General features: G+C 36.8%; 1 protein-coding gene and 1 non-coding gene across 2 annotated transcripts; one reads left to right on the plus strand and one right to left on the minus strand.

Annotated features, from left to right (window-relative positions):
• The first annotated feature begins 1019 nt into the window (after positions 1 to 1019).
• On the plus strand, positions 1020 to 8882 carry LOC105057997 (uncharacterized). The gene is made up of 6 exons (XM_010940750.4): positions 1020 to 1346; positions 2268 to 2417; positions 2742 to 3000; positions 3327 to 3545; positions 7379 to 7521; positions 8362 to 8882. The coding sequence occupies exons 1-6, from the start codon at positions 1065 to 1067 to the stop codon at positions 8659 to 8661; spliced, it is 1353 nt and encodes a 450-aa protein (XP_010939052.1). The 5' UTR covers positions 1020 to 1064; the 3' UTR covers positions 8662 to 8882.
• On the minus strand, positions 6838 to 6910 carry TRNAF-GAA (transfer RNA phenylalanine (anticodon GAA)). Its single transcript has one exon. It is a non-coding gene; the product is annotated as a tRNA-Phe (tRNA).
• Positions 8883 to 12418: the final 3536 nt, after the last annotated feature.

Consider the following 12418-nt stretch of genomic DNA (forward strand, 5'->3'; position numbering starts at 1 on the left):
GCAATAAGAGAATGGTCAATTATCTTCGTGCTATCATCATAAAGAACACAACTGGGACAATCCCTATGCAATATTCTTTACAAAACATTCTTAGTGTTTAGCTTGTTGGGTAAGGTTAGCCAGAAAAACCCTTGAATTTTGAAGGGGCTTTGAGATTCCAAACCACACGAGGAAGTAGCCATTTAGCCTCTTTTTGTATGAGGAAGTCATATAGAGAGGTAGAGTAGAAAGCTCAATTGTTCTCAAGTAGCCAGCAAGTTTTATCTTGGAGATAATCAAGAGAATAAGTCGCTGAAGTTTTATGGACCAATAAAAGGCATTTTAATTAAAACAAGAAGTCACAAAATATGATTTCGTGCCATAAGCTTGGAAAGAGGGTCTTAAAAGGTGTATTACAAAACCAGCAATCGAGCTAAAAAATGATAGAATAGTCATTTTCCAACATCAATAAATTAGAGATAAATATGCCACGATATTTTTCTAGATCCTAAAGCAATACTTGCTAAGCTTCCAACAATGAGACAATTTGGATCTTCTAAAGTAAGCTGAAAAGACCAGCTTATGCCATTGGTTAGAATCATTTTTAATGAATTGCCATCCCCATTTGGCAAGCAAGAATTGATTGAGATTTTCTCTTTTTTTTTTTTTGAATGGGATTCTGGATTGTAGATAATGACAATACATCCGTTTCATTTAGCGGCATAATTGGTGAGGCGAATCCAAAGGGGAGCAATGGCAGTACACCGAGTGACGGTGCCTCCAAGCTCGCTCTAACGGTTATTATATAAAGGTAAATATATACGAGCTGTTATTTGTGGACTACCGGACGGAAAGCCGAGAGCAACACCGAAGGCACCAGACCCCGCTCTTCACTATTCCTAGAAAACATCCTAAATATTTCCAACCACGAACGTAGTCATGACAAACAACGGGCAAATCTGCTACGCGTCACGAATCCATCCATAGATTACCGGCGCGGGCCCTGTCTGACTTATAAACCAGAAATCCAAAATCTTTTTCTGATCCAACTGAAGGCAAAAAGATTCCAAGAAGGAAAGAAGAAAATGGTGGCAGCCATTGCTGCTGCTACGCTTCCAAACTCTTCTTTTTTCCCGAAAAATCTCTCCTTTTCCAGCACAAGCCATCAATTCCTAGGTGGGTTCTCAAAGAGACTCTACTTTGATCAGAAATTTGGGAGCAGAAGCAAGGATTTGATAGGTTTGGTGGTCGTTTCTGCTGCTGCTAGTGGTAGCGACAGCAGGGGAGCTGGGAGGTTCTATCTTAACTTCACTGGCTTCCCTTTCCCACTTGGGCCGTTCCTCAATAGACGCACAATAAGGACTGAGGTGAGCTAGCTTCGCTGTGCTGTTTCCTTGGTTTATCCTATGGTTTTATTCCTTTTGGAATCGTTCTCTGGTGTTTGAGGTACTGAAGTTGTCTGTTTGCCTTAAAACATGTTCTTCGAGTTCTATTTTGATGGGTCACTTTGTATGGTGTGATAAGTTCTGAAGAGATTATTGTGAAGAAGCACAGTTACTAACATGGAGGAAGTGGACATGATATCAGTTTGGTGTGCTCGTTACTGGCTACAAAGTAATGTGTTTATTCCATTAAGATGGTATCTTTGCATCATTCTAGACATGTCCAATTGGAAGTATGCAGAATATAAGCAATGATTTCTTACTGCTAATCTTATGTTGGTTCTTAGCACCAAACGTCTTTCGACCAGATCCACATGTTGCTGGACTTTATCGCTGTTACGGCTACCCATTTTTAAATATTTGGTTCTTCTCCAGTCTCCAGCAATTCCTGTTCTGAAAATAATATAATATTGAAAGCCTTGAAAGAATGAATTTACTGGTAGGGTTTGTAATCCTGACCATTTTAAATTAGACTATTGAAGAGCCGAGCATAAATCATTTGTAAGTATGTATGTGTTTCTTCATGCTCTGAAGGGATTGTTTATTCACTTTGGTTCTCACTCCTCAAGATTCAGAGAGTGTTCCACCCTGTTTCCTTGATGATGTTTTGCAATCTCATACTAGTGTTCTAGATTTGGGTGGTATGGAGAGGGATATCTTTGTCTCCCTTCCTTTTGGAAAGACTAGAAAAATCAAACATGATAAACTCATTTAGTTTCATAAAGAGACTAATGTCCTCTGATGTATATTCCTCTCTCTCTCTCTCTCTCTTACTTTGTTGACATGCGAAAAGACAAGCCTTTTCTGGTAATATTGACACTGTCCCTTTTGCTGTTATGTTATAAGGGCGTGAAAAATTGCATATGGCTCTTTGAACAAGAGCAAGCATTGGGCTTCAGTAGTGTCTCAACAAACATTCGGATGACAGTCATCAAGCTCAAATCCGGAGGGCTGTGGGTCCATGCACCTATCGCTCCAACTAAGGAATGCATTCAGGTTCTTGCTTTATCCAATTCTCTTCCTTCTTTTTATTCTTCTTCTTGTAATATTACCTGCTTGAAGTATCCTTCACCAGAAAAACCAAATTATCATCATCTGCTTGAGGGTTACTCATCAGCATAATAAGCCTGTAGATGTTTGATTTAAACCCTTGAACATATGAAAGAAGCTTACAGGCCAGATGTATGCATACATGCCTGATATTGTTGGTGGCACTTTGATTACCTAATTTTTTTGATAAATGGGTAGAAAATTTCCATATGTTCTTTTATAATTGCTCATTTTATTAATTCTTTCATTTTATCCCATATGTAATTCCAGCTCTTGAAGGAGTTGGATGCTCCTGTTGAACACATTGTCCTACCTACTTTTGCATATGAACATAAAATCTTTGTCGGGCCATTCTCAAGAAAGTTCCCACGAGCACAAATTTGGGTGGCCCCTAGGCAATGGAGTTGGCCAATTAATTTGCCACTTGAGTTTTTTGGAATCTTCCGGGCCAAAGCTCTAAAAGATGAGGATACTTCAACACCATGGGCTGATGAGATTGAACAAAAAGTTCTCAGCTCACCAGAAGTTGGTAAGGTTTTCATATTAACTTAATTACTTCTTATCTGGATTTGCATTTCTCATCTTCGACCTCCTTGCCCCCCTGATTTCCTTTTTTCCCTTTTTTTTTTTTTGAATGAAGATTTTTCATTATTTCACGGTGAAAATATATTTGGAAGATGAACAATTAGCATTCGTCCAAGTTTCTGTAGACGTTCTATTCTAAGCCTTCATCACTTAAAAAACATTCAGAATATTGCAAACTTGCATGGTTAGAGCTTTTTCAGCCTCCACTTGCCTGATTGAGAGGGGTGATTCAGGCTTTAGATTCTGATCAGATGGTTTAATTTCTTACAGGGATTGGCCCTTATGTAGAGGTAGCATTTTACCATAAACGTTCACGAACGTTATTGGTAACAGATGCTGTCATTTTCGTTCCAAGGCAGCCACCAGAATGTATCAGCAAGGAATCATTGTTAGCATCTGCAAAGAATGGTTTAGCAGTGAAGATCCTCAGCAAAGGGAAGGAAGTTCCTGAGGAACCTGTTGTGGACAATAAGATAAATCGTCAAAAAGGTGAGTATGTTATTATATTGATTAACACCATCTCATTATAGTCCGTTCTTCATGTTCCTGGTTATTTTTTCTATGACCTTGTTTTTTTCTAAGAACATATGATGAAAAATTAGGTATGGTCAAATCCAGTTTATATATCTTGCAGATGGCCCTTGGCAAGTCTAAGGTGTATATATCTATGATTCTTTTTTGGAGCAACTATATTTATGATTATGGATCACAAAATAAGAGAAATATCATAAATAGATGTGACTCTATCTGTGAGAAACAAGAGATAAATTAACAAGAATATCAGGTAAATATGGGAACCATGTTTTTCAGGATTCCTGTTGGAATCTTGATTAGTTATGATCTTAAATTAGTAAGCAACCTCTGACTAAGTTGGCTGAGAAAAACATTAACCCTACGATATTGAGATTTGTTCATATGAATGATGGCGTTATAACAATCATCAGTATACATAATGAAATAAAATTAAAGTAAGAGGCTTAGAAGAAAACCAGTGTTCCCATTGTTTAGGGTTTCAAACTTAAAATTCTTATTGACAAGGTTCAAAGCTGAGCGTGTTAACAAGAACTATACTAATTTAGACTTCTATTATATCTAATTAGAAAAAGATTGATGCCACAGGATGCGGCTCCTGCTTCGGTAGGATGAATTGCCTGCCAAATTGGAACCAGCCATCGGATCATCAGCAGATCTGGATCCAAGTAATAAGAATATTGAGTATAATGGATCGTTGATCAGATGATCTGAGATGGCCTGTGGAACTGTTATATCAGCAAATGCTGGTGAATCTGTTACAGGTTCAGATTAATCAACTAAAGATCTAACTAGTGCCGGCTCAAGATCAACCATTGGATCGAGCTGAACATTGGAGGCAATGAAGTTCTATACCCTTTTTTCAGTATCTGCAGTTGGATCACAAATTAGTGTCATGAAGATGCTGCTATAGTTGCTGGACTCATAAGGTTTCCTGCAGCTCCACCCATTATTTAGTTTGAAGGACTGGATCACGAAGACCATTAATCTCAGATCCCCCTCCAGATCTGGATGATATCTGAAGGAAAAGAAGCTTGATTTTTTTTCTTCCAGATGGCATAGATAGATCTTAGATCAGATAGGCGGATCAGATGTAGCAGCTTTCACAATCTTTCACCAACGCATCTAGAATCCAGTTCTAGTGTTCTGGATTGAAGTGGCAGCTGTTCGCAGATCCACAATTGGATCTGAATGAAATCTGGAGGCAAAGGAGCCTGATGGATCTTCTTTAACAGGCTTGCGGTAAATTACCAACCAGACTTGTAATTAAAACTTTCCACATGTCGGAATTGACTGTTGTTGAGGAATGATCTACTCGCAGTTTAATTTTGTGAAACCCTGTAAAACCCAACATGCAAACATATTAAGATTGGTCTTCAACCTGAAATCGATTGAAAATTAAATAGTCCCTGTTGTAGCAAGGACTGTACATGAAAATCTTTGTTTCTATAGCATAGCAACCTTCATGAGCTATAGGAGTTTGGAACTTTGACATGAGATCACGTGATTTGGGCTCAACACATTATCGAACCGTTTGCATGGTTGATTGGCTTGCAGGCAACAGCAGAGCCAACTTGAAACTGAAAATAATTTATTAGAGCCCGGCCCTGCATTAGCCTGCATGGCTTGGCAAGTGACCCTCTCTGGTTTTTTAGTACTTCATGACCCAAGCAAGGAGTGACAGCAAGAGAAAACAAGAAAATTTTGCCCGGTCACAGCAGTAGTGAGGCTTGAACATGCACACATGAGTGGATATTCCTTCTGCCCTGATGCTTGCATTGGTGGCTTGAGGAAAGAGAGAGGGTATCCTAGCTGAGGGCCAAAGGATTCTAAATGATACTAATTGATCCCATTGGCTAAATCTCTTCCATCATTGCTATCACAAAACTTGTGAAGCACTCCATGGTACCAGCTGGAGAAGTTCAACCGGGTCGGGGTTGGGCTCTTAAGGAAGACAATGGGATTTTTAGTAATGCCATCTGACAATGATACCCACTCCTGTAATAGTCCCAAACAGCCCTGTAGGATGAATGGTGCTGGCTTGCTGTTCCACCTCCCGTCATACACATCTAGAGTTATCACATATGGTGCCAAAATGCAAGGCTTCCATGAGTCTCCTCGAGCCTAAACAAGCTATGTAGTCTAAAATTGGTTCATAAGACAGTGATCCGACAGTAATCACCAAAAGAAAGTGATCAATTATACTAATATGTGTAGAATGTATACCCAACAATGATTTGTAAAACATCGACTTAAGACTTTCCAGGATATGGATTATGTTGGCATGACATTAAAATACTCAATATACTCCATTGTATGTGAGTTCATGATATAATGTTCTTGTATTCATTATTACGTGTGCATGTAGATAGAAATTTATGCCAATATTATCTACTGCTTTAGTTTACCCATTCTGCGTCTGCAAGACAGGTTTGGCTTGACAAACAATGTAAGGTCATTAAAGCTTTTTGACCGGATGTAGAGCTCATCTGAGCTTCATAAAATCATAGATCAGAGCTAGTTGGTGGGAGGTAGATAGTTTGATATTCTGGAAGGATGATCCACAAACTTTTGTTACTTGCAATGAGTCAAGATATTAAGATGCTAATAAAACTTTGTGTACCTAAATTCCTTGGAACTATCACTAGGAGTTGTTTAATGTAAGAATTCATATGAAGTTTTCCATAATTATCATAGCACTTGGGGAGAATTATAGAGCACTTTAGGGCCTATAGGTTTATTTTTCTGTTCATCTCTAGTACACGCTAATTTTATCACTTTGTGTTACTTTCACAAATGACATGATTCAATTGTGATAAAGCTTTGCTGGATTCTTAGATATGATTGCTGATAGATAATGCTGCTGCTAGATCACCTGCATCTATTTGTGATGCTGAAATGTACCATGGCATACTATGAATTAGAGATGATCTATTGATCTTTCTTTCATATTACTATCTTAGTGCACGATCTTGTGTTATGAAAGAAACAATTGTTGTTCATATCGGACTTGAAGTTCCATTCTAAACATTTTTTTCTCCCAAACACACACAAAACCAAAAAAAAATTGAAAAAAAAAAAGAAAAAAGAATGCTATACTGATGCTAAAGTTTCTGCATCAGCAAAACCCAGAGCCAAAATAAATTTAAAACAAAAAATGAAAAAAAAAAAAGAATTCTATAGTGATGCTAAGGTTTCTGCATCAGCATCACCCAGAGTCAAAATACATTTAAAATTGAAAAATAATTTATGCGGTGAGCGTGGATCGAACACGCGACCTTCAGATCTTCAGTCTGACGCTCTCCCAACTGAGCTATCCCCGCATTGTATGCATTTATTATACATCTTTTAATTATAAAGGCTATGATTCTGCATTCTCTTCATTAAAAAAATTTCTGGTTGAGTCATCAGGGAACACTGCTAGACTCCTGAAAGAAATCATCCTTATCGATGAAGTCGGTCAATTATGACAAAATTGGTTAAATTTCATATGTCTGATAAAGCACACTCTATGTCAACCAAAAGTGCATCTTTCTCTCTAGAACTCCGAACAGGTTATTTTGTGAACAAGAGGAATATTAAGTTGAAGAAAAAACTGAGCTCCTTGTTGAAGAACTAATGTAAAATGAGCTTCTGTGTTTATCCTTCCAAATCTGAACCTTCTAGGTTGCATCTAAGTGCTAATTTCTTGATGTTCAAGGGTAGACCTTCTACAGTACTTTCTAGCAGGTCATACAAGGACTTTGTACAATAAATCTTTCCTACCATTATATTTGTCTTCATCCTTACAGGATGGGAAAGAATGGTTCTGCAAATCCTCTTTCTAGGCCCTTCAAATCTTCTGGAGCCCACTGCAAGCTTTGCTCAGATGTCACAGAAGTTGATTGTTTCTCCCATCGTGAAGACATTAGTTTTTAGCAAAGTTCCAGAAAAGGTGTGTATCATGATCCATTGTAATCGAAAACATTTCTAATTTAAACTTCTATTCCTGCTTGTTTCATCCTTGTTCATTATTTCTTAAGTGTTTGTAGTTGAGATGCATGCCAATTGAAATGCTTATAGTGTCCTGTGGTACATGCCTGTACTGAAAAATTGAAAAATCCAATTGTGGAGCATAGAAGGATAGCTGTCTGGTTTGATAAAATTTCAAGTCCTGAGAAAAACGCTGCAGATTATAGTTGTCTTGAACTTTAAACAGGACCTGGATGGAGACTGATGGAATTCTATATCTCTCATTCATGCACCCATCGAACATTCATTTGCAGTATTTGTTGTACTATTTTCCAAGAGCTTGACCTTTATGATGTGGTCCCTTCTGAAATGAAGCAGGCCAACAATTATGATTTGCCATTGTTGGACCATCGCAACCACACTTGTGTGCATGTGTTGTGTGCATTTAAGCAAGAGAGACCAACCAAGAGTTTTCACTTTCGGCCACAATAAAAGGATAGCAGTTTAATAACCTTATCTCTTGCATAGCTTTTGCATCTTTTCATATATGCTGCTCCCTCAACATCACACGAATTAGATGTGCTAACTACGCATGACCTTTACAATTTTTTTTAATTAGTCTGCATGTGAACAAGCGTCGACACTTCTGTAGCAATGCCTTATGTTGATGAATCATATGCGCTTTACATTTACGAGATGCATTTATTGAAATTTTATAAATACTTTGTGTTTCTTGTCTCTTTTGACTCAAATGAGCATAGTATTTTTCCCGTATGATGGAAGAAACTCGGCGTTCATTATGTTTTATATGCACAATTTTCAGGTGAGGGATTGGGTTGATCGGATTGCTAAAGACTGGCCGTTCAGGAGGATAATCCCTGCCCATTTTGCTGCTCCAATATATGCAAGCAGGTCAGACTTCTTGGCAGCATTTGGTTTCCTTGATGAGCTCCTAGGTGAGCGCTTTGTCACAAGGCCTTCATTATCTCTTATCTTCGCATCCCTCATGAGGAGAGCAAGCAGTTACTTCCCCCCAGATGACATGAAGACCTTGTCATCGCTTGACGAATTCTTGGTGTCAGTTGGAGCTGTGAAGAAAACTGTTTCAGGAAGAAAACGGTAGTAATACAAAGACTGTACATTCCATGTCTGTCCGCCATTCTGGAATAGATTACTGTACATATGGTCAGCCATACTCTTTTATTTTACTCTTCTCAAAACCAAGAATGTCGACTCAAAAGGGCTGTAGTCTCTGGGTCCTTTTTTTTTTTTTTTTTTTTTTTTTGTCAATGTAATGTTGGATGATTTCTTTGTCACGGATAAAGTATGTTGTACCATACTAAATTGGGCGGTATAGGATGCACCATACTATACTAATTCGGTACCAGTATACGATTTGTAGGGAAGGTATACCGGCAGTTGGTATGCTGAGAGCATGGCTAATGCTGCTGAAGTAAGATCAGCTGAGTAACGAATGAGAGAGCATTTGATGCCCAACGGGAGTTCTTACATGCACCATTGTAATAGTATGGGCCATATACACACCCCTTATGGAGAACTAATATACTTTTTACGGCATCTTTATCATTTGATGGATTTAGAGTCTGAGATTTTGTGTAGTAAAGGTGAAAGTTCATTATTCAGACTCTTGCTAGCATTCCTTGGTATATGGTGAGGGAATGGGACTAGATGTTGGTGACATGGTGACACTATCAAAAAGAAATGTGGCATATATGGTGACTTGTCCAGTACATTAAATCAGATGGAAACATTTCATGGGCAGTCTGTTTTTCAAGTATGATCAGGTATCATGCTGCTCCTCACCAGAAATATGTGGGATTTTTTCTTAGTGAACAACACTTTGGTGTTATATATGCCACGAATGACAAGTATAGAAAGAGAAGAGGATATTGATAGCATATTCTAACTTACTTCTCAGGTGCATAATTTTTCTAAGTGAATAGTGAATAATTTTTAAAGTGAGAAATATTAGCTGCTTCCATGAAAAACAAAGAGATTACTAGAACTTCACAATGTACTCACGACTATTTTGAATTTTTTGGCTTGCAAGTCCGAACAACGGAAATAATCTTCTGGTGCATTTAGTTTGCAGTCAAAATTGGAATCAAAATATTTTGAAATGTGTATTAAAATGATCATTTTCTCTAGCATATTTGGTTTGGTTCATAATTGGAATTAGAATCAAAATATGATTTCTACGTTAGAAGAGAGGTAGGATCGGATTTTAGATGATTGGGGTAATTTTTATTCCTCTCTAAAATCAGAATGAAAATAAAATTTCTTCTTACCAAATAGCTAGAATAGGGCCGCTCATTCCTATTCCAATTCATGAGACCAAATCCACCCAAACAAGCATGTCTTTGGATTATTGGAGATATTTGTGGCCGTACTATCTAAATGTAATTATTAATTAAATAGGCCTAGAGACTAGCTAGCATAGGTGATCATTATGTTATCTAGGTTGCATGTAATGAACCCTCAAACTAAGGTTTTTTTCCTGTCAAAAGGAGAGAATAATTAGTACATATGATATAATATTAGGGTCCTCAAAAAGTTCTCCACACTGTTTGATGTTTGCCGTGCTGTTGGCCGTTTCTTTCTTATCTCTGAGAGTAGGTAAGGTGGACCTAGCTGCAGACCAAGCCCTTCAAGTACAGTAGCCACTCTAGGCTCTATTTTAACCAGTGCTAGATATGTGGCTAGTCAAGCATGAAAGATGCTTCCATATATCATTGCATGACCCACGCAATGCTGACCAATAGATCATCACACGCCACCACGGGAGAGAGCATGAGAGATCCATTGTGTCCATTACAAGGTACATTTTTCTGGTTGTTGGATCATCCTCTCCACCTAATCTCCTCCTACCAGGATGGATAGGTTCACTTTCAGACGTCTCCCCACCCCCAGAGAGAGAGAGAGAGAGAGTTTTTAGCTTTAGATAGTTCATCATGCTGCTTCCTCTTCCTTTTTCTCTTTTGTTTTTTTTTAAACCATCACCAAAAATGCTCAAAAATTCATCCAAGAAAAAACAACAGCATGCCAATTGAGTAGAATGTTCCAAAAATATTTATTTAAAATTTTATAGCAGGTAAGAATAATCTTTGGAATTTCTATGGCGTACGAGCAATGCTGCTATATTTGTAATCAAAAAATTTATCTATGGTTGAGAAGTAGCATGTTCAGAGCTACTAACATATACTCAATAAGTATTAGGGATGAAAGTGGCGTAGATAATATCCATTCAAATTTATTTTTATATCCAAATCAATCTGGATATTGATAGAAATTTGAGGATCGATTAATATTCATATCGGTATCTATATTCATCAAAATAAATAAATATAAATATGGATAGACAATTATCTGATGCGTATCTAAATATCCGAACACATCTGTAATCTTATATAATTTTATATAGCACTTATTAATTTTTAAGAAAAAATACAACTATATAAACATGCTATTAGCTTATTTTATCATCTATTTAGTAATATCTTTGATTCTATAATAATAAAATTTAATTATCTAATTTATATCTACAATTATATCCATACTTCTGATATCTGAATTATATCCATATCCATTTAAAATAAATATGGATATGAATCTTTGCATTTAAATAATATTCATATCTATATTTGTATTCATTAGATAAAACAAATATGGATATCGATATATTGGTATCCGATCCGTATCCGATCCAATTTCAATTCTAATAAGTATATTTTTATTTTTTTCAATTTACTGAGTATTTATATGTAGTTGCATTATAAATGATGCATATTCTTATCATAAAGGACTAAAATTACAAAGGTAGCAGTTAAAGGCCCTAGCCTTCCTATGGATATGGATGAACGATACTGTTGCATTTCATCAAAAGCGGACGTAAATAAACATCAATAAGAGTTCTTAAGATTAAGCAAATCATTATATAAGCTTACTAATTTGTTAGATCAATTCATTAAATCTAGAAAAATATGAAGCTCAAAAATATTCATGAATTTAACATTGGTTTATAGTGATGCATAATTACATTCTCAAATATGGTGATGCATCGTTAGGGATGTCTTTTTGCACGATAATGAAGCAAGCACTATGTATACCATCATCATGCATCTATGCATTCAGGGGGAACAAAAAAAACTCATAAAAAAGAGCCATTGCAATGCAAGTCCCCAGCAGCTTATATAAACTACACTTTTGTCAATTACCTTTATAACATATAAACAAGATTATATATTTTTGTGCCATATGACTCAAATCATGAAAATAGCCGTAAAAGATGTTCTATCCTTCAAAGGATCCTAAGAAACCTTGTATTTTAATAGGCTCATTATTAGAGCCCAAATCACTTTTCTTATGGTAGCATAAACTTTGAACTTTGAAGCACACAAAGATTGAGTTCATCCATTGCCCCTATTTGAGACTTTATTGGTTTACGCAATCAAAACACACCCTCATCTTTTCCTTGAAGCCACACATTAGCCCACATGACCTGCATATAAAGCAAGACATTGGATGATGTATATTAAATTAACAACAAAACCATCACAAGGGATTAATGTTTATGAAATAATTAAGTAGCCGACAATATCTTGATATCAAGTGGTACATTGGATCTTTGCCATCATCCTTAATTCTACTGCCACTGCCAATTAAAAATTAGCACCTCCTAAGTCCTAACTTAACCGTAAATTAAATTAAGATTATAAATTAATAAAAGGAAGTCCCCAGAAGAATCTGGGACTTTCCATGAGGAAAAGAAATATTAACCTGCCATTTGACCGGTCCTACTTTATCTGGCTTGCCAGCTCAGGACACAAACGACCATCTGGCACGTGTAAACCGTGGGGCAG

The sequence above is a fragment of the Elaeis guineensis genome, chromosome 2 (assembly GCF_000442705.2).
Source record: "Elaeis guineensis isolate ETL-2024a chromosome 2, EG11, whole genome shotgun sequence".
Classification (NCBI taxonomy): domain Eukaryota; kingdom Viridiplantae; phylum Streptophyta; class Magnoliopsida; order Arecales; family Arecaceae; genus Elaeis; species Elaeis guineensis.

What these genes read in the sequence shown, in the direction of transcription:
- LOC105057997 (XM_010940750.4), top strand. Translation starts at nt 1,065, where the DNA reads ATGGTGGCAGCCATTGCTGCTGCTACGCTTCCAAACTCTTCTTTTTTC. An exon ending in CAACTAAGGAATGCATTCAG is followed by an intron (nt 2,418 to 2,741) that starts GTTCTTGCTTTA and finishes ATGTAATTCCAG; the next exon opens with CTCTTGAAGGAGTTGGATGC. An exon ending in TAAGATAAATCGTCAAAAAG is followed by an intron (nt 3,546 to 7,378) that starts GTGAGTATGTTA and finishes TCATCCTTACAG; the next exon opens with GATGGGAAAGAATGGTTCTG.